The 22,048-nt window shown below is 36.5% G+C and overlaps 1 protein-coding gene across 1 annotated transcript in view; it reads left to right on the forward strand.

Annotated features, from left to right (window-relative positions):
* ENPP3 (ectonucleotide pyrophosphatase/phosphodiesterase 3) overlaps positions 1-20,927 on the forward strand; it is a 42,981-nt gene extending 22,054 nt beyond the window's left edge. The window contains exons 14-25 of the mRNA XM_074862528.1: positions 56-87; positions 2,741-2,868; positions 4,696-4,762; positions 6,675-6,762; positions 7,523-7,692; positions 7,803-7,854; positions 8,578-8,732; positions 13,275-13,410; positions 13,917-13,994; positions 15,465-15,597; positions 17,263-17,419; positions 18,977-20,927. Coding sequence (XP_074718629.1) covers positions 56-87; positions 2,741-2,868; positions 4,696-4,762; positions 6,675-6,762; positions 7,523-7,692; positions 7,803-7,854; positions 8,578-8,732; positions 13,275-13,410; positions 13,917-13,994; positions 15,465-15,597; positions 17,263-17,419; positions 18,977-19,150 — 1,370 coding nt within the window. The 3' untranslated portion in view covers positions 19,151-20,927. The remainder of the gene's footprint in view (positions 1-55; positions 88-2,740; positions 2,869-4,695; positions 4,763-6,674; positions 6,763-7,522; positions 7,693-7,802; positions 7,855-8,577; positions 8,733-13,274; positions 13,411-13,916; positions 13,995-15,464; positions 15,598-17,262; positions 17,420-18,976) is intronic.
* The last annotated feature ends 1,121 nt before the right edge of the window (positions 20,928-22,048 follow it).

The raw sequence follows: 22,048 nt of genomic DNA on the forward strand, positions 1-22,048 counted from the left end.
GCTTTGGACCTTCAGTTGTTTGAATGTATGTTAATTCATCTTTTCTTTTTAACAGTTGACTCAGAAGGAATTGTTAAAAACCTCACAGTGAGTAAATATTTTCATAATTTTTCCTCATAGTTCCCCTTAATAACTATCTGATCAATAGGCACAGCTTCTGAAAAACTGAGACTATAGTGCCAGTTTAAATAGCGTACTGACTCCAGTGTAACATAGGAGACAGTCCTGGAAGTTGTTCAAAGATGGTGCACAAAGGTTTGCTATGGGCGATCTCTGTTCAGAACAAGAGTTTTCTGTACTTCACTTTGAAAGTGAAGAAGTGGCTGACTTCACATGGAGAAAGTAGTGTATATCCTTATTACAGAACAGAATGCAACACAGAGGTGCTTTAGATAATAGGCATCTGTTAGCTCTGGACCAAAAGTGCTGATCCCAGGCTAGGTTAAAGCAACTTTTCCACACAACAGAAAATGACATCGCAGAACACATTGCCACAGGGTGTTGTAAAGGCTGGAAATAAAAATAGGAAGGGGGGATTTTAGACAAATTAATGGAGGAAAGGCCTGTAAGGGCTATTAAACATGATCCACAAGCAACCTTTGACTTAAGAAAGCCCTGAAGCCTAGAGGAAACTGAGAAGGTACAAGAAAGAAGGTTCATTCAACACTTGACTTGTTACACACTTTCTCTAAGCATCAGATTCTGGAAATTCTGGAGATCTCATTGGAAACAGAGTACTAGGAAAGATGGACCTTTAGCATGAGGCAGTATGGCTCTTTTAGGATCTTTCATAATATATAATTTAAGTACTTGCAGTTCTTTTAGGTATGCTGCACTACCACTGGGCCCCATACTGATAGTTCGGCTTGGGTCTCTGCCATACTGTGTGGACGTAGCACTTCAGGGCAGGTCCAAGCTTGACTGTGTCTCCCATGTAGACTATTGCTCCTTGTGGGTACAGTCTGTGACAGCTGAGCTCTGAAGGGTGCAAACAAAGGAGTTCAGAACAGCGCAAACCAAAGGAAGACCAAGCCTATTTCTTTCACTGAAAGGTGATAAGACGTGACAGTGCATGTTTTTCCTTATATGTTTTTAGATGGATAATTATACCTTTTTTTTTTTTTTTTTTTTTAGTGTTCAAGATGTACATTAATACAAAGTAAAATGCTTGTAGGAAAGTTTACTTTTTGTATTTCTTGGCATTTATAATTTACAGTGAGATAAACATTTAAACTTCTTGCTCTCTATGTATATATTGTCATAATTTTCCCTTCTTTCCTTCACTGCCAGTTTGTTTTCTATTCTGTGACTGTTCTTAGTCCAAGCAGTAGACAGATATTCTGATACTTTTACAATAAATGCTCTCAGCTTGGAAAAATTCTGGCATATCAGCTGGGTATATTTCTGATAAATCACCACTAGAGGTCTTCCTTTAACCTGTTGAACAACTCAGTTGTGCAATATTGAATGCAGCTTTTGCCTGCCGCTGAAGTCCAAAGGTCAGTGAATGTTCCCCGTTTATTTTTTTTTTTTTTATTCTGAATACCTAAGAACACATCTTCATTCCCCAGTGTCCAAAGCAGATGCGGAAGTAGGATATCAATGGTTGGGAGTAGCAGAAGGAGCTTTTTCAGTGCTATATCACCTACCCCATTGTATGATGTGAAGCCTGTCATATCAAAGAGCTTTAGTGTGAGGAGAATAGCACAATTTGCATGTTCTCAACCCCAGCTGAAACTGCAGATGCTAATAGTTACAGACATGTGACATCTCTGCCTTACAGGAATAGCCTGGTATCCGGACACTTCCTCTTTCCTTTTCTGTTCATAAATAGTGTATTTTGTCCCAGTAGTGTATTTTGACCCTTTCAGGTTCTTAGAATGAGGGGTTTGGGCAGAGAAGGGACTTGCGTGTTGTATATTAATTGCTAATCAATAGACATAAAGTCATATGTTGATTTCCTCTATTTTTCCCTTTAATTAAACTGTCTTTGTAGAATGACCTCCTCTCCTGGGCTAACGAACCCAATGAAACCTTATTTTTCATATTCCTGGATTCCACTATGCTGCTTTGATGACTATCCAGGCACACTTACTCTTATTTCACATGTTAATGTAATTTTGTGCAGAGTATACAATTCTAGTTCTTAGAGGTGAAGATGTCAGATCTGACTCCAAGCACACTATAGTTTGTACTGCCTGTGTGGTAAAACAGATCCACTTCTCTGGCTTACCCAGCTTCCTCAGCATTTTATATGTTCTGTGTTGTCCCAGTGCTGGATTTCTGATCAGGAGCAACACTTCTGAAACATTGCCATGATGCTTGCAGCCAGCTGGAATGGCTCCTGATGGCCATATGTAGTTAAATCTTTGCAGTATGTCATATGGTTGTCATTAGGCTCTCAATGCCAAACTCATTCATGGCATGCCTGCGACTGCAACAGTTATATTAACACAGTAAATGTGTATGTAAAAGCCAAGGCCTTTAGCTAACAGCTGAGCACTGGTCATTTACATGGCATGAGAGACATGTTCAGTCTTGCAGCTAAAATCCTAGACTAAGCTACATGATGTATACTTGGTTTTCCAAGTATATAGTATATAGTTATCCGAGAAGCTATCTGTGAATAATGTGCTTTGTGCTTACATTCCTGTCACTAAGATGTTTGTGATAATTTGGAATGATGGGTTTATTTTTGATACTGAGCAAAACTCAGGTCTGGGCTGTTTCCTCTTGACAGTGCAAAAGATCCCCTCAGCACTTCAAGCCTTATCTGACGCCTGACTTGCCAAAACGATTCCACTATGCTAACAACATTCGTATTGATAAAGTTCATCTTTTGGTTGATCGACAGTGGCTGGCTGTGAGGTAACATAATTTGTGTGACCGTTACCTTATTTTTTTCATCCCATTCTCATCCTCAGCCTTCACAGATGTCTTACTTCCTGTTTTCCTTTCAACTTGTTACATCTCTATGTTTGTTACATTGTGTAAAAAGGAATCTCACCTTATACATAAAGCCAAGAATGTATTATTAGTATGATTAAAATCTTAACAGTCTAATAAAAGAATCATATTTACTCCAGATCAAATTTTTACCAAAAAAAAAAAAAAAGAAAATAATGAATACTACTACACAGAAAAAAGTCTCAAAAATAATACAGTTAAAATTGTTATACAAAGCCTTTCTAGTATCTAGCCCTTTTCCTGGCGTTACAGTCACTGCTCCACTGCCTTCTGGGTCCAGAGGTTGATGGCTTCAGCCTGGCACATCTGTGGATACAGCCAATAATCAGTATTAGAGTCCTTCATCAGGAGGTATACGATGTCAATGTTTCTTCTTCCTCACTCTGTGATCTGAATGGGGTCCTTTCTGTATGTATGCTAATGCTACAGCTTGCTCATTCTTCAGTGGCCTGCAAGTTAACATTACGTCTCACTTTACTAGGTATGGTGCATTCTACGTGTGTTAGATATTTGTTCTTTATTCTCTTTCTTAACCTCTAAGTCTGTTTTTGCTCAGTTCCAGATCTGCATTTCCTTAATTGACCATCAGTGAGTTGTTTCTAGCCTTGGAGTCTCCATTCTACACAGAATAACTGTTGCTGCTATCTGTATAAAAATGATGTCTTTGCCATGCAAAGATAAGCTCATAACAAATTAGACATGATCTCCTTATCATTACAAAAAATTGTTGTAAGAGCTAAATAAAAAAAAAAAAAAATAGCTCTGAGCAAGTCAAGAGCCGTTCAAACAATCCTTAGTCCTGAGGCTTTGAAAACTCAATACAAAGCCTGTGGTGTTAGTAGCAATACTGTATTTACTGAGCTACAGTGTTGCAGTAGGAGAAGCATGAGCCTGCTTGGAACTTCAAGACTCTTCAAATAGTAGAAAATGCTCGATCAGTCTGTGACTTGATTCTTTGTTTTGATGTAACCAAATAATTGTCCTGGACATATAAAAAGAAATGCCCACGGAAAAATCTCATATTCACCCTTTTTAAAACTGTTCCTAAATGTTCTTGTGCCTCTGAAAAGAGGATACATGTGCTTGACAACTGTGCATTGAATCAGTATGGGATGACTATCTCTTTATCTTTCCATGTATCTGAGCAACGGGTAAATTAAAACAAGTGTTAGTCATTATAAGTCAGACTATTCTGACATGTTATTAATTCTATAACCCCCCCACACACATCCTCATCTCTCCTTCAGCCTTTAGAATCCATGATGAAAATGCACTGTCTTGTAAGGCAAAATCCCTTGCAGTCTTTTTTATATTGTTCCATAAAGGCTAACAGCAGAGTTCTCCCATTATAAGTTTTCTATTAAAATGCAGATAGCATAGAATGTAACTGAGGAATTCTTCCTAAACAGATTACACTTGATCTGAAACTTGTAGCTAGGTGAAGGCCTCAGTTCAACAATAGCCATTTTTTCAATTTATTTTGAAAACACTGATTCACTGTACACTCAGTAGTTACCTAGGCTAATTTATTTCTGTCCATAGCAATCTCTGTTACAGGAGAAAGAGATCTTCATGAAGGTGAACACTGGATGAGCAAAAAGTACTACAACACTATGCCAGAGTCAGTTCTTAAGACATGATCCCAGAGTCCAGTGAGTCAGGATGACTGTTTTTAACTGGTTCTGTTTGTGCCATTTTTATTTACACTATATGATGTTTTTTCCTTAGGGACAGAACTTACACATTTTGTGACAGAGGTAACCATGGCTATAACAACGAATTTAAAAGTATGGAGGTAAGATGATTTCTATTCAAGTTTTGCACCTTCTTATATAGAAGTTTTCTGATACAGAAGACTTAGACTGGATATTAGGAAGTATTTTTTACAGAACGGGTTGTTAGGCGTTGGAATGGGCTGCCCAGGGAGGTGGTGGAGTCCCCATCCCTGGAGGTGTTTAAGAGGCGGGTTGACATAGCGCTGAGGGATATGGTGTAGTTGAGAATGGTCAGTGTGAGGTTGGGTTGGACTGGATGATCTTTGAGGACTTTCCCAACCTTGGTGATTCTGTGATTCTGTGAAAATCACGATGTGCTAGGTGAACCACCAGAATATAGTATATATGATAGTTTTTGCAGTGTGCTGCTTCTTCCATGTTACCTGGACATGGAAAACTGTGAACAGATACTGGGTCCACATATTCATATTGCCTTTCATCGATGTGTATGAGGCCTGCTTCCTTGGGATCGTGTAGTAAAACTTCTCTGGGCTCACCTTATGGAGCCGGACAGACTACAGCAAACCAAGCATACCACGTTTACATGTGGGACGCTGAATTCTTTCATTCTTTCATTCTTTCATTCTTCTGCTGAAGCAATGACTGAAAAATCTCCATAGGCACTGGGAGTTCAGTTGAGCATCTGAAAACCTGTGTGCTCAAATAAAATAAATCTTATCTCCCTTATCTTACAAGACTATCATCAGAACAAAACAGTCACTGGTATAATCTGTATGTTAATATAGCTTGTATTGCAGTTTCATCTCATTTTCACTTCTGGTTACAGTGAAAATATTTTGAGGTCTTGAGTTTTTGCTTTTTCATGTACTTTCTGTGATGTGAACCTGTAAGTAAGGTCAAGAATGCCACTATTAGTCCCATATTCTGTGCCTAAGCATCATATTCTTCCAGATCTTCAAAACTATATTAAAACCATATGCCAATATACTGAACAGAATGGTGCTGAATGTTTGTATAGAAAGAAAACGTAAACTCTTATTACCATGGAAACCTTAATCATAGATAATCTTATTCTGGTGGCACAATGACTGAGGAATTTTTTTTTCTTTATAAAGGAGCAAAATGTCTTAATAGCGTCTTTTTAAAATAAATTAAAAATTACTTTTCTGTTATGGGAACATAAGAGTATTCTTTTAGAACAGATCATTGTCCTGTTTAGTCATGTTTCCTGTATCTTATGGCAGGCAGCTCAAGAGGCTTATAAAGTAGTAGAAACTAATGTGAGACTGTTAAGTAGTTCACTACTTACAGTAGTATCTGTTACAATGCTTGCAGACCCCAGCAAGGGCCACCCAGCACAACATTGTACAATTGGTGGTACTGATGCAGGTCTCTGCTGAACTTGGGATGGGTCTCCGCAGTTCCCTGCTACTTGCTTTAGCCATGGCTATAGGCTCTTAAGTGACCCAAAGTCTTTTGAGAATGCAGCATGTATTAAAGAAAACAAACAAACAAACAAACAAGCCTTCACCTTAACCCCCCCCCCCCATGCTTCTATTTCTGGCTCAGTATTAGCCTTTAGATAGGATCTGTGAGTGCCATAACTCTGCATTTGTTGAAATGGCATTGTTATTGGCTGTTGCAATGAAAACATAAAAAGGTGTGAATTTGAAACATAGCAAACAATGATTTTCATAAGTATGCATCAAAATATTAAAGAACAGCCCCCCCCAATACATTATATAGTCTAAAGTATCCTGAGAAATTCATTTATGCTTTGTATTTTTCTTCAAATTATATGCAATGGTCAAAATTTGCCTTCTTTACCAGAATAATCCTGTATTTTTACTTTTATGACTGTGAAAAGACTATGTTTTGTTCCAGTGTCCCTGTTTCTGTAAAATACAACTGAATTGTTTTTGAATTTGGATTCCTTTAGATAACAACTTTTTTATTATTATTACAATCTAGGCTATATTCTTAGCATATGGCCCAAGCTTTAAAGAGAAAACGGAAGTGGATGCTTTTGAAAACATTGAGGTTTACAACCTTATGTGTGGTGAGTAGCAACAGTCCAGTACTTTAGATGATAAACCAAGTGTTTTCACATACCAGTGTTGTAAGAGCTAAAAAAAAGAGCAGCTAAAAATTGAGTGAATTCATTCAGAAGTTAGGTTTGTCACACAAAACACTGAAGCCATGCTCTTTTGCCTTCCATACAGTGCTAAAAGATTAACTACCAAAAATTGTTCTGCTTTGAAGGCTGTTTCTGATTACAGAAGGATTCCACTAAAGAATCAGAGAGAAGCCCCTGTCACATGGGCTTGCTGTTGAAATGATGCCTGCGGAATAATTGTGGGATAAGAATCTTGTAGAGAATTACCGCTCTTGCTCATAACTTAAGATGGACCATTGCTGTCCCGACAGTGAGCAATTAGGAAGTATGTGCCTCTGAAAATATGTATTAAGGCATTACACAAAAATGCAGTAGGCTAGTATGCTTCATAATGTGATGCATTTGCAATCACATTTGTACTCTGCATTAAATAATCTAATCTTATGAATGTTATGACAATGTATAAAACCGTATCGACAGTACTCAGATACATAATTTCCAGATCTTGATGCAGTGGAAGATAGCAATGAACCTTCCTATGTGGAAAATTGCAAGTAGTTGCCATAATAGTTTAGATAACGGAATAAGATATTTCTTCTATATTTAGAATGCATAGGAAATGCGTAGAATTGGAAAGATAATGACTTTTTAAAATGCCATTTTAGTCTTAAAATATGTTTACAAATTTCAAATGTTTCAACAGATTTACTGCATATTACACCAGCACCAAACAATGGAACACATGGCAGCTTAAATCACCTCTTAAAAAAACCTTTTTACAGTCCTTCACATGCAAAAGAAGACTCATCTCCTTCTTCATGTCCAGTTTCCCATCTGACTCCCGTAGATGAACTGGGATGCACATGCATGCATGTAAGTAGGGGCTTCTGGCCTCTTTTAATCATCTTTGTCAAGTGTGTTCTCTTTTCTTTGGTTTTTCTAAACTATGGATTCATTCTGAATGATTGTTTTATATTTTACAGATATCAGATGTTTCAGTACTAAATGAGAGGTTAAATCTCACCACAGAAGAAAGTAAGTAGCATATTTATAAATCTATGACTGGTTTAGATTTTATATTACTGGTTTTGGTAGGAATTTTTGCAATGTTACTTACCATTTAAAGTTAAGTTGGAAAGCCAAGTCAGAAGCCTAATTTTTTTTTTTCTTTGCATTTCTTTAAAAAATGCTAATTGATACTGTTATAGCAACATTTATGCATAGGAATCAGATCTGAATTTCCTTAAAACCTTGGAAAAAAACCATACTGGTTTCAGTGGTCTTTGGAGAAAGCCTGAGCACTTCCAGGGTATATGCTATAACTCTTGTTCCCCACCTTGTAACCATAACTTTGCCTTTCTCTCATCAAAAACTTCCATAGATATTTCTGTGTGCTTTTTTTAAGGGGGTTTTGGAAATTTTAGGAAGCATTGTAATGCTTTCTAGCCAAAAATTTCTCTCCACTGGCAAGATAAGTTCAAAGTATTTATATTGGTATGATATTGCAAGGAAACAAGAATTTGCAAGTCTGATATATTACATTGACTTCTGTACCTTAAACATGACATGAAAACTATTTCTACGTGTTTTATTCCACTCATAAGCTAAGAGCTTAAAGAAACCCGAGCCCATGTTTACTGTTGGTTTTATCTATGTTTATTAATATTTTAATTTACATTTTTTCTCTGCTCTCTTAAACTTTTGTGCCATCTGAAATGTTCTAGAAGAATGAATCAATAATTATTGTTTAAATTCTAGTAAAGAAGGCAAATTCATATCATTTACCATATGGGAGACCCAAAGTTCTTCAGAAGAAAAATGTCTACTGCCTCCTTTCCCATCATCAGTATGTGAGTGGATACAGCTATGATATCTGGATGCCACTGTGGACTGCATACACTGTGAATAAGCCTGTAGGTTATCAAATATCCGTACTATTCTTAAATATGTAATATAACAGATTGACAATGTGGTTCATTTGTCAGGAATCCTGGTTGACTGATGGATATCATGTGACTAAGGCCCTTATGTCTGAAAAAGTGTCTTTAATATCTTTTAAATTTCATCTTAAAATATTGTTTAAAAAAGTGGGAATGGCCATCTGTTAGGTACATAAAAGATATAGGAGAATAGAGCTGCTGGTAAGCTTGTTCCATTAAACCTGTTCTGTAAAAGGGATGAACTGTCAAGATAGTGCTCCAATTTACTGTCAGTTCCTGAGGAAAAGCAGACTGTGATTTCAAAAATCAGAACCTTTTAAGCTTTCCTATGAATATCATGATCTTTTTCCTACTAACAAACCCTTGTACAACTCTGCACGACAGTTTGTACTAATGCATAATTCTGTATATTCTGTTAATTTGCTCTCTATTACATTATATCATTTCTGAAAAATATAGTTGAATAAACCTCTGAGAGTTCAAGGGTATGTGGCTCTGGAATAAATTGTTTGAGTTTTCAGGGTCAGTAAAGTAGTGGACATTCATAGGCTTAATTCCCCCTGTAATTTGACCCTTTTTCTAAGTTGCCCTGAGGAAATAACTTTTACACTGACTTATCAGTCTGAAGAGAGCTGTTATTGATGTCTACATGATTTCTTAATTTATCAGTACAAATATGGGAAGTTATTTTAATCAAATATATGCTGCTAGTTATTTTTATCAAATATATGCTGCTAGGATGTCAGTATTTCAGAAAGTTTTACTCCGTACTTTCTACTGATTTTTCGCAATCTGGCTGAAGGATGACAAATCCAACCCTAAGAAGGCTTAAAGTCTAGTGAAATAAATGTTCATTTCAACAAAGATTGTTTTTACTTCATCATATTTGAAGATCTGCTCTTATACCTTACTATGAAAGTGCATTACCCTAGTGACAACCACTTAATTGTGGGCAGATTTTTTTCTGATTTTGCTTTAAAAAGATTTAAAAGTCCTACCATAGCTGGAGTCTTTTTAATATTTCAGCACCAGCAGCAAAAAGCTCAAAACAAAAGCAAATAACTTTTTGGACATTTTCCTTTGTTGAAAACCAAATTCTCAGTTGGAAAAGAAGTGTATATTCTTGCCCAATATGACATCTAAATCAACAGAAATATATATTTGTGTAAGCTTCCTATAGTGGTTTATGCAACATTGTGGGAAGCAGTGAATGATTGAGACTGAAGGATATAGTTCACAGCAGACTCTGGTACAATGATGTGTTTTCTATAGAAGGAACAGGAAAGAATAAGTTTCCTCTGTAATACTCTCAGAGACACAGTGGTGAAAGACTGTAAGAGCTCACTCACTGAGTTACTGATACAGTAAGCTGACATCATGATTTTTGATTACGACATGTACTAATCAAGAGAAAAAAGCTTTCTGAATTACAACAGGAGTGGAAGGACAGAGAGATAGAGCTAATGCCTTTGACTTTAAGCTTTGGCTACAATACTTGGGAATGACAGAAAATTGCAATTTCTACTGAAATTTTATTGCATCCTAGGTTATGTATGTCATGGATAAAGCCTATGCAGATTTACACAATTTGTAAGGTGGGGCATTTCTTGACATTAGGTAGCTATAAAGAAGGTCTTAAACAGTAACCAGAGTTTTGCTTGTTTTGTGTGATTTGGAAGCTTTGAAACTGGGCTGGTTGATCAAGCTCGCACAGGCTTTTGCCCCTGCATGTGATATCAGAATCAGGGATATTATGAATAGTTACAGATCTTAAATAAATGATGTCAGAGAGAGTCTTGATTACTTAGTATTCTCAGTCAAAGGAAAATTTAATATTGAAGGACATTTATTTTCTTGAGGTTTTATACTCATCTGCTAGGGAAGAAGGCAGATTTTCTTGCAAAAAGATAGTCCCTCCACCTGCCTGCAGCCACCTGTAGAATTTAAATAGCTTTGTTATGTAGAATCACTGAAGTTTACTATAAAAATGTATTAAAATGTATAACAATCTAATCTGTCCTGCAATGGGATGAAACCAGCAATGAGACTTGTATAAATCACAGGGATTTTTGGAACTAAAGCTCAGTGCACTGAGGATTATGGGAGTTTTGTTTTTTGTGGTTTAGTATTTTTTCTTCTTGACTACTGAAAAAAGATTCCTGGAGGTGGCTGAAGTTGACATGACAGACCACAGCAGATGGTGTCTGTCATGTAATGCAAATAACTCATGCCTCTCGACATTAATTACTAGGTCATCAGAAGACAGTAACCTTCATCAGAAAAGGTAATGCATGATGTGCTAGACAAAGTAATTTTTTAGTTGTAACTGTTTGCTTCAGAAAACATTATGGTTCTTTGACCTGAAAAGCAAGGAGCCAAAGGGCTAAAGCTGTTGAATTGGTGATGGGTGGGTTTTTTTAATTCTGAAGTTTTGGGGTGGTGGCTATCACTGCCAAGATCTCACTTCTTATAAATGTGCACTTTCAACAGCTTCTTCGTTCTATTCTTATTGATGATCTGTTTAAAAATAGCATATTCCTATGTTCTGAGGTAAAAAAAATGAAGAGTGGTTGTAGCAGAGTGAGTGTATTAGTTCCCAGAGCATTAGCAATACGGCTTGCAATCTGGATTTGCGTTAACTGTTGGTCTCATTGTACTAAAAGGTGACGCAGACAGAGCCATTCTCATTTCTCAACAGCTTTTGATATTGTTTACTTGTTGACTTGTAGATCATTGGAAAATACAAGCTGAAATATTCTGGAGTGGTTGCTTTTTCAGCATTTTGAGAGTTCACAGGTTCATTAAGAATTCTCATTTCTTCAGTTGGAGAATTTTCTCCTGTGTTGTTCAATGGAAATAGCCATGAGAAGCCTTCATCTCCTAAATGTATGGGAGTGTTCATAAAAATACAGGTTATATGATGTATTACATATGTGATGGACAGACAGCTCTAAAACACTGTCCTTCTGCCTTGGCACTTGGATTAGAGCTCATATAGTTAGCTTCAAGAAATGTGAAACAGTGAGAAGAGAGTTGAGTGGTGTCCTCATTGCTTCAAGCTGGAGAAAATGTGAATGCTATTAATAACCCAGATTCATGATATAGGTCACAGAATCACAGAATCATCTAGGTTGGAAAAGACCTTGAAGATCATCTAGTCCAACCATTAACCTAACACTGACTGTTCTCAACTACACCATATCCCTAAAAGTAAAAGGTCAAAAGTGGCCTCCCTGCTGTATTTGGATAACATTAGGCGTGATCTCTGTATTTAGTGAGAAGAATGAAGTTCTCTTTGGGACAGTCCTTGGCATGTTTATTCAGACCTTTGTTACTTTGATTCAGGTTTCCCTTCAGTGATCATAAATAAGTTGAGGCCATTGTAGAATTTCACAGCTCAATTATTAAGTTTAAAATACTGGTTTCTTCAGTGATCCTGATTCATTAACCTTGCCTTACTGATTTGGACACTAGAAAGGACAAATTTCTCAAATGAATTGGATGTCAGATTTCTATTGGGATTTACATTTGCTTGACAATGACAGCTTATCTGCTCAGGTGGTAAAGGCAGTCTTTTGTCTTTTATATTTCATTTCATGTGGTATATGTATTTTCCATTAATATACAGTCTGAGCATAATATGGGCATCCCCAGGAATTCTCATAAAATTAAGTAAATAAATTAAATCAAGGAGTACAAAAGAGGCACAAGAGCATTCCAGTTCTTTATTTCTGCTGGGTTTTAACCAATCAAAATGAACAATGTACTGAAAATCAATTTAGATGTTTAGCTACCATTTACAGAGCTATAAAGCAAATAAATATGTTCCATTCTTACCAAATGAAAATAAATTATGTGTAAATGAGTATGCAGTTAAACACAGAAAAACATATTCTGATGTTTTAGTTAATGCTATGGTAAAATTATGATAAAGGTTATAGAAAAAAGATAAAGGTTGTATAAACAATTATACTCATCAGGATCACTTTTGGCCAGATCTTAGCTATCACGGATGTTAACGTGTCTCAGTGAAGTTAGTGAAGCTAGCCAGTAAAACATACTGAATTTACTATGAATTTATTTAGCTTTAACTGTTCAGAAACACGGACTCTTATTATGGAGATAGCATTCTCTGATGCTAAGATGAGGTGATAGTGTCATCTTTATATACTAGCTGCTTTCCAGAAGGATGTGATGTCAAGTTTGTGTTTCCAGAAATATGTAAAAGTGACAAATGAGCCAAACTTGTCACCTGGTTTTGCCTAAGGTATAACCTTATTTTGCTACTACAGTTTTACATGCTGCATAAGGATTTCCCTGAATTACCTAAAAACAGAAGTGGAGGAAAAACACTAGGCAGAAAACATCAGTGTCCATTACTTGCATTGACCTGTTTCACTATGAAAATAGGAGAAGATTCAATGAAGTCCATTCTAGAAAGTTAAAACAATACAAAGCACTGGGTTAGCCACAGCTGTGGGTGTAATACTTTTTTTTTTTTTTCCCTTTTCACAGGAAAACACATCTCCTCTTCCTCCCACTGTTTCAGACTGTCTGCGGGCTGATGTTAGAATCCCTGCTGCTCGGAGCCAAAATTGTTCCAACTACCCAGAAGGGCTGACCTTCACCCGCAGTTTCCTCTATCCTCCCAGTGAGCATGGTTCTTTTTATAGCTAGAGCTTAGAAAGTCTTAATCAGCTGGATGTGGGTTTATGTTTAAACATATACCCAAACACCAAAACAAACTTCTTCGGATCAGCATGTTGGGCAGAAAAAGGTTTCCAGTGTTTGTAGACTGACCAAAAGCAGGACAACTGCTACTTGTATCTAAATATTTTCAGTTTAGAACACTTAAGTTTTTCTTTTAAAAATGGAACAACTTGAATATGATGAAAACTGGTTTGAAAGATATAAAGGACTGAAGGGCTGTCACTCGTCCTCTGTATAAATATATAATTTCCTATTGTCAAATTTGATAATTACTTTATTGAACAGATTGTACAAACAAATTTGGACATATGTTTGCAGTAGGATCATACACTCGTGCTCAAATGTAAAATGTAATTGAATACCTGTACCTGCAATTTATAGTGACATATGAATCAAATTTGTCTTTGTATAGTATTTCATTAATTTATACTTTGTTCCTTTATATAGACTTCAATTCATCTGCTGTTGAACAGTATGATGCCTTACTCATCAGCAATATTGTTCCCATGTATAGAGCTTTCAGAGGTAGGTTGCAAAGTTTTGATTAATTTTGATTAATTTTCTGTAATTATGGCTCTGGGTTTGATAAAGCTATGACAAGGACTTAGAAACATTAATGCATGGCCTGCAGTATATGCAGGTTTTGTGCAAATATATTTAAAACTGTTTTAAAGTAGATGTTTGAAATTTTAAAATGCACTTATTTGTTTGTTTTTTTTTTTTTTTTTTTCTGTGTATAGTCCTGTCTGACCTCTCCTTAGCTGTGCCTGTTTTGAATTTTTGAATTTTCTCTTCATCTCCTGTGTGCTGTCCTAACATGAAATGCTAGCTATTAAACTCTCATGAAAATATCCCCTTAGGGAAATGCTCAAGGTGAATGAAAATGGCACTTTTTCTTCCCTTTTGCAAGGTCTGAAGAGAAGACAAGACAAAGTTTGTAAACAATGCCCTGATACAGTGCCTGTTTCATCAAGCAGAAACCCAAATTAGACAATATTCATCTTGGAATATTTATTTCAGGAAAATGTTTCTATTATACAAATGCAGTAAGCTACATTACTTCTTTCCATCCAGCCTGATTCACATTTGTTCATAATCATCAATAAGAAATTTTCTACAACTGCATATCATCTTGTTTTACTCTTAGGCCTAGGGTCATTTTCTTAGACAAAGGATAGAAGAGGAATTGTGTAAGGAAAAAGCTGGAGAAAAAACAGTGATGTGACTATCTTTCTAATGCATTCAGACCTCATTTATTCATTCACTCATGTCATAAAAAACAGAGATCCAGAAAGCATAAGTGGCTGTAATCTTCCAAGTAAATCAAAGACATCATGAAAAATCCAATTTCCCAAGGAAAACTCTACAAGAGATTTAAACTTACAAGAAGTTACTCTAGACCATAAACAAGAGGTAAATCAATAGGCGATGCCCTCAACCCCCCAAACCCATCTGTTGTTTTTTTACCATGATAGCTGTAAATATCTGAATAGTCTCACTAGCTTATATCCTACAAGTTGTATTTTCTCAAATAACATCTTTGAACTAAGCCAAATTGTCTAGTGATATTTGACATGAGTTCTGTAGAGTTAGACTAACTCTCAGGTGGTAAACATTCCTCTCACAAAACCATTATCTCAGTTCCTACTAATCGGCACAGTTGCAGGTGCTAGCAGATAGATAGGCCAGAAATGAATGACCTCTCGGATCTAGAATTGTAGCTACAGGTTCAGATCGAATGAATTATCCCCAGTAGTGCAATAGGCCTTGCAGAGCTATAATAGCATTTACCGTGCCTCTTTCAATAGTGAGTGAGAATATGTTCCTTATGATGAAATCAAAATTTTGTGTAAGAAAGAGTTGATTTTAGAGGCAGTTTAGTTTGGAACTTTCTATTATTCATCTATATTGAAAAAGGAAGCATGTTCTTTTTCTTTAGTGGTGAAATAACTTCAAATTTATATTAAATATGCTTATATTTTCTTTTAATGACAGACATGTGGGACTATTTCCATAATGTGCTTCTTCAGGAGTATGCTAGAGAGAGGAATGGAGTAAATGTCATTAGTGGACCAGTGTTTGATTACAATTATGATGGCCATTTTGATACTCTTGATGAAATTAAGCAGTAAGTACATGGAAAATCCAGAAGTCAAACTCCAGATTATTTTTGACTGTATTTCCACATAATCAAACTTCTATTCAACAAGAACGAGAAACAAGTATCAAGGAGAATAGAGTATTCCCTTTATAACACTATATCCACTGCTACTCATCCAACGGCAAATACTCTTGCAAACAGATACAGTACTGTAGAAGTTGAAGTTCCAGTAAAGAGAAAAAAGCTTTGCAGGTACATGTGTATCTATGTACACATGCACAGATACAGACTAGTAATTTGTTTCCCAGGCTTATGCCTAGATTTTTGGGCCTCTGCAACAAAAATACTAGGAGAATATGTGACATCTAAATATGCAGAAGATGTGCTTAAGCATAATTTTCTCACTTTCATGTTGTGCTCACTCACGTGTTTGTTGTTTCTCCCTGTTGTCTCAAACTGATGAGTTTTATCAACGATCAGATTTCTGTGTTTGCCTTCACTGCATCATGTAACTGGGAATGTAAAATGTAATGTTCCTGAGTGGTACCTTTGCATAGCTATGGCTTACACAGGTCACTTGAAGGTCAGACAATTTCTAGGTACAATTTACTGAGCTCTGGTAGCATAACAGAAACATTTAAAAGTTAATCTGTGTGTAGAAACAGGAATAAGGGAAGACATATTTAAAAAAAATCTATGAAAGAGAAATATAAAAGACCAATTATTTATGTTAGTGAATGAGGACAGGAGGAAAAAACAGAATAAGAACAAACAACTTAGATTGTTCCAAATATAGGAAAAATGCCTTCTGACAGTAAGAACACTTATGTAGTAGAAAAGTGCTGGGAAATCTGCGCAGCTGAATCTGTCACTGGAGATGTTTTAGTCAAGGCTAGACTTAATACCACATCTGTCAAAAATGGTTTGAGAATGGTAAAATCATCTCTGCCACGAACTAGGAGGGTGGAAGGGAGGAGAGACTAGAACTTCCTTCCAAGCAGAATGCTGTAATACCCAGTTGACCACATAATGTCTACAGTTTGGAATAAGCCTTTTTTATTCAGCATCGTTAGTCAGTCATATGAAGCAGTATAATGATTTCAGTGATGGTGTTTTGTGGAATACTGAAGATGTACAGGAAATTTGGGAAGCATTCGGCTCCTCATAATTTTATGCACAAAGGTGACCATATTCACAGAATACTCAAAAGGGAGGCAAAGACATTTTCAATCAGGTATCCTCAACTGATTTCTATAGCACATAGCCATAAGTCATCATTCCAGCATTTCTTGCTGGCAAGGAACCAGAAGCTAATTTTCTCATCACTCTTCTCCAATTCAGTTTCATGTGGTTGAAATTATTAATGCAATGACAGGCAAATACGATGCTCTATCCTGCCTATTCCAGATGTAGAGAGATCTGGCAAAACAGAGTGTTGACCATGTAAGCAATCCTCTTGGTTTCAGTGGGACTTCTTGTAGCAAAAGAATTAATCCATGCGTGTTTGGCTGTTCATGAAACAGACAATGAGGCTGTCTATCCTATCAGGTAATTATTTCAATTCTAAAATAAATTAAAGTCATATGGTAGTGAAAGATCTATGCTGAGATAAGTTCTATAAATTACTAGTGGCATCAGTAGTTTTAATACTTGATATCTAGATAAATCCCTTAACTAATGTTTGTTTTGTAGGCATGTAAACAATACAGAAATCCCTGTCCCTACCCATTACTTTGTGGTTCTGACTAGCTGCAAGAACAGCTCCTATACTCCATCGAACTGTTCAGGCTCCTTGGATGCTTTGTCTTTTATCATTCCTCATCGACCTGACAACACGGAAAGCTGTGCTGTAAGTAAAGTTCTATGCTCCTGTGTGCCAATGAGCTTTGTGAACTGATTCCCAGTGGCATCCCATCATTTGGAGAATCTTTACAAGTCTAAGTGTTTAATTAATTCATTCCCCATGAGTTGAAAGTGAGTTGAGAGCTGAAGCAATGACTAGGAAAGCAAGAAGCTCCAGGAGAGGCAGCTGGAAACTAATGAGCTGATAGAAAGCAAGGAAGAAGAAAGGAGGGTCTGATAACAGGACATGGCAATGCTGTCACCTGAGAAGGACTGAGAACTGCAGCATAGCCAACAGGGTGATGAGACAGCTTTATGGAAGGCTGCAGGATAAACTTATGCCGGAGGTATCAGAAGACTTTGAGTGTTACTCCATTCAGTGTAGATAGAAGAATTCCTTCAATCCTTTGTTCCACCTTTATCAGAAATTAGACAGCAGGCATTTAGATGGATGGTTCTGCAGTTGAAATTCATACTTGAATTAGATAAAATCTATGCTTACCTCTAACAGTGTAAATCTCATGTCTTGTAGCAAACAAAATAAATTAGCTGAGTGTAATACGTATTGTTGGGCCAGATGAGTGTCTATTCCATAAACTCTGGGATGCAGAAGGTTCCTTAGTTCAGTGTATGTATTACAGAGTCTCCCAACACACAAATATGGCTGCACAGATTAAACTGCTCCTCAAAGCAACACAGTTGTGTTTATTTAGCTTATTTATAACTTTGAACTCATAACTCCAGACAGGTGCAAGCTTGTGCTGCTTAGAAACAACTTGGGTGTGTCCTCATTTGTGGTGTGGCTAACCCATAACTGCCCACTGATCTTTTTGGTAGCTGAAAGCTGACTAAATATACAAAATAAATAATTTGAATGAATTAGTCTTTATACTTCATAAATTAACATCTGTTATTTCTAAAGTTTAGCAACAAACCCCAAATATCGTTTCACTTTATATTCATTGTGTCTCGCAGTGATGTAAATTTAGTGAACCATTTGTGTCAGAAGCAGGTACTGTTAACAAAAAAGCAAATTACCATCTGTTTACAAAAAAAACTTTGTAGTAAGAGAATCAAACAATTTTTAATTGATTAGTGCTTACATTTCCATTGTTTTCTGTGTCTATGTAGCAATTATTATGGCTGTCCAGCAATCAAGACTGAGCTGATGTAAGGACTTTGTTCAGGTTGTCAGGCGCCTGTTGTTTGGCTAGCCTGAGCACCGTAGTTAATTTATACTGTAACTAAAAATATCCTTACTTGTAGTGTTTAAAACATGACTCAACTGTACTTTGTAGTTAAAAGTCATACTTGCCATTTCAGCATAATTTTACTTCTCTGTTGCTTTGGAGGTGGGGAGAGGGGACATCCATTTGATTCTGTCTAAATGAGATCCCTAAATGCAGGGCTGTAAAGATGTCTAGGAAAACCTGAAAGAAATTTTACCAACTGGAAGCCTTTAGTCTGTCAAAACCAGTTCAAACACTGGTTATTGTCTAACACCACCACCAAACAACAAAGTGCCTTTTATGTGTTTGAGCATTGTTCTTGTTTATTTTGGCAGGAAAATAAGACACTTTCCGAATGGGTTGAAGAAAGAGTTCAGGCTCATTCTGCACGTGTTCGGGATGTGGAGCTGCTAACTGGGCTTGACTTTTACCAAGAAAGAAAGGAACCCATCTCCGAGATCTTACAGCTAAAAACATTTTTGCCAGTATTTGAGACTGAAATTAACTGAGTATCTGTTAAAAAAGTGTCAGTGCTTGGAAGAAAGCAAATTTAAATGATTTAACTTTTTTTCTTGCTAAAGTATGTAGGAAGCATGACTACAGCTCTTCTACAGGAAAACACACTTAGAGGAGCTAATTTCTTTATTCAAATTCGTGTTCTTCAGTCAAGTGTTTTGTGCCAACTGAATAAAAATTACTTAAAGTAAATTAAATCGTCATTGCTGAGCCAGGCTTTCAAAACAGGGAATATTTTGTTGGTAGTAGTTTGATAAAGATCTTCAAAAGGAACATGTTTCATAGTAGAGAGATCCCAGAATTGTAAACTATATAGAAAATATTTCTATGATGGAGTTGGAAAGTTTGAGAGGAGTGTGTGTGCTTTTTCCCTTTGTTTATCAGAGAGATTATGGTTATGTAATACTAGTATGTTCTGAATTTCTCTTTCTCACCTACTAATTCACATGGAAAACTGCTATGTATTTAAAAAACATATTCAGACTCACAAAAAGTTTGTATATAGTGGAAGTGTCTTCTATGATCATCCCCTGTGTTTTCCACTTGGGCTAATTCATCATTACACTAGTAACAAGTGAAGTGAAGTTAATGAGCTTTATTGTGTACCCTTCAGAAATCTCAAAGCTTTCTGAACATGAAGAGGTAGAAGAAATGCTCTAGCCAGAAGAATTTTGTCAGGATATTTACCTGGATTTGCAACGATTTCCAAATGCCTCTCAATACCTAAATGTTTGTGTCTGGTTTTAAATAGTTAAACCTGAGATTAGAGCACAAAATTAGTGGTGATATCCGAAAAATAGTCAGTGTTCCTTTTTGTAATGACTTTATACACAGAGACTCTAACTCACACTGTGCTGTTCACAAATTACTACTGAGGGCAGGTAAGTGGGACAAGGCAGTGGAAATTCCCAGATTCTGCTATTACAGAAATGTCACGTGTTAATTGACGGTTGAGCTGATTTTCTCCACTGAAAATGCTGCTAAGCACAGGTGTGAATAACAACAGACAATTGACCGTTTGTCTGATTTATAGGCACAGTGGGGAGTTTTAAAAAAAATGTCAAAGAGTGTTTCAGTCTGTAACTAATTGTGGACTGAAGGACATATGCCTGTTTAAAAAATGAATCTTTAAAAGCCTATGCAAAAAAACCCAAAACAACTACAGGACATTTTGTTTTCGATGTCTCAGAGGATCAGTGTGTGCACATACACTCCAAACGTAGCTTAACAATATTTATCTTACATCAAGATGTGGTACCAAGCTGAATGTCGAGATATGTATCTTTGGTTAAAACATTACATGATTGCCTTGAATATGTAGTTGTATTTCACCCTGCAACACTGTGACATCAAAGTCTGTCCTTCTAAATCAGAGACTTCTGCTATACTGCCTCAATTAAGAATACAACTGATTTTTCACAGCATAAAAAATCATACCCTAACTCTAGTCAATGAATCTACATAACATGTACTAATTTAGACATGTAAATTAACTAGTCTAGAATCATAAAATTAATTTCAGAGATAAGAAGAAACAAACAGTTTCTTAAGAGTATGTCTACATTAGCAATTTAAAGTAGAACTAGCTTGACTGATGTGACATTGTTGTGACTTGATATATTTAAATTTGAGTTAACCCCTGTATCATCAACCATGGCAGCAATACAAGCTTCAGACCAATACTCTAGTTCAACTATGAAAGCAAATTTCTGGTGTAGATATGCCTTTGAGAACAGTTACACTCATGTTTGAATTATGTATATCTGTGGGTACCTGCATGATGAAATAATGTCTCTGAGGTTTGCCCAGACTTCTGAAAATTAATTTCATCCATGCTCTCACACATGACAGGTACTGGACTTAAATAGCAGCAAAATTAATTTGCTGTCCTCCTTTACAAGATTCTTTAATATTCTTCTGATAAAATGTCTAGCCTCCTCCCAGAAAAGCACCCCACCCTGCTGATAAAAATTGGCCCCTTCTGCATAAAGATCCCTGCCTATGAAGCTGACAAAAACTATTTCTCATTCTGTATCTGTATAGCATCTAACACAAGAGGATCTTGGTCACATATTTGGATTTCACACAAACTTTTGTGGTTATGAAGTCTGAAGTTGCAGTTACTCTAAGAAAGCAAATATGAAAGTGGTTTTGCTATAGTCATATTTATTTCCCCTACTATCCATTCAGCTGTCATAATATCTAGCATTCAAAAGTGTAGTGGGTCATTTACAAATAAAAGTATGGAGATTGCATAGGGATATCTAACTGAAAATTTTCTGTGAGTAGAAGACTTGGTTCTTAGCCCTTTATTCTTCCCTTGGCACCGATGCCTGGGTACTCTCTTTCTGTTGCAGAATCTCCAGCTTTCTCGGTGCCAATTCTCTGTGCAGTGTCATAGAGCTTCTGTCACAGCCCGTGACAAACTCTGCTATAAACTGCTTCTGGGAGCACTGTGTTCCCTCTCCTTCTCCCCAGAGGCTGTAATGACTACCTGTTAGTTGATCTTGTGGGTTCAGAGGCCTCCTTAAACCTGCTGGATTTTTTGTTACTTACAGGAACTATCATGGGAAGTTTTCTTTCCCCCATCACTACTACGTTCAGCCAGGGAGCCTAGTCATTGACTGCTTTAGAACACATCAGGATTTCTGACTATTGTCTTGCTTTCCTTTCCCTAGTTACATGAGCCAGTGGCTGTATTGGAGATTGGGAGAACTAGCAGTGAAGTTGATAGAATGATGATTAAGGGACAGATTTGGCTCTGTGTACCACCTTTGTGTCACATAATTAAAGCTGCCCATGGGAAGAAGTACAGCTCTTGAACCCTGGGGATTTATGCAAGGGATATGCATCACTGTTTGGACTTTGGTGACCTTATCTAAAATTTTTAA

The sequence above is a fragment of the Strix uralensis genome, chromosome 3, assembly GCF_047716275.1.
Source record: "Strix uralensis isolate ZFMK-TIS-50842 chromosome 3, bStrUra1, whole genome shotgun sequence".
NCBI lineage: Eukaryota > Metazoa > Chordata > Aves > Strigiformes > Strigidae > Strix > Strix uralensis.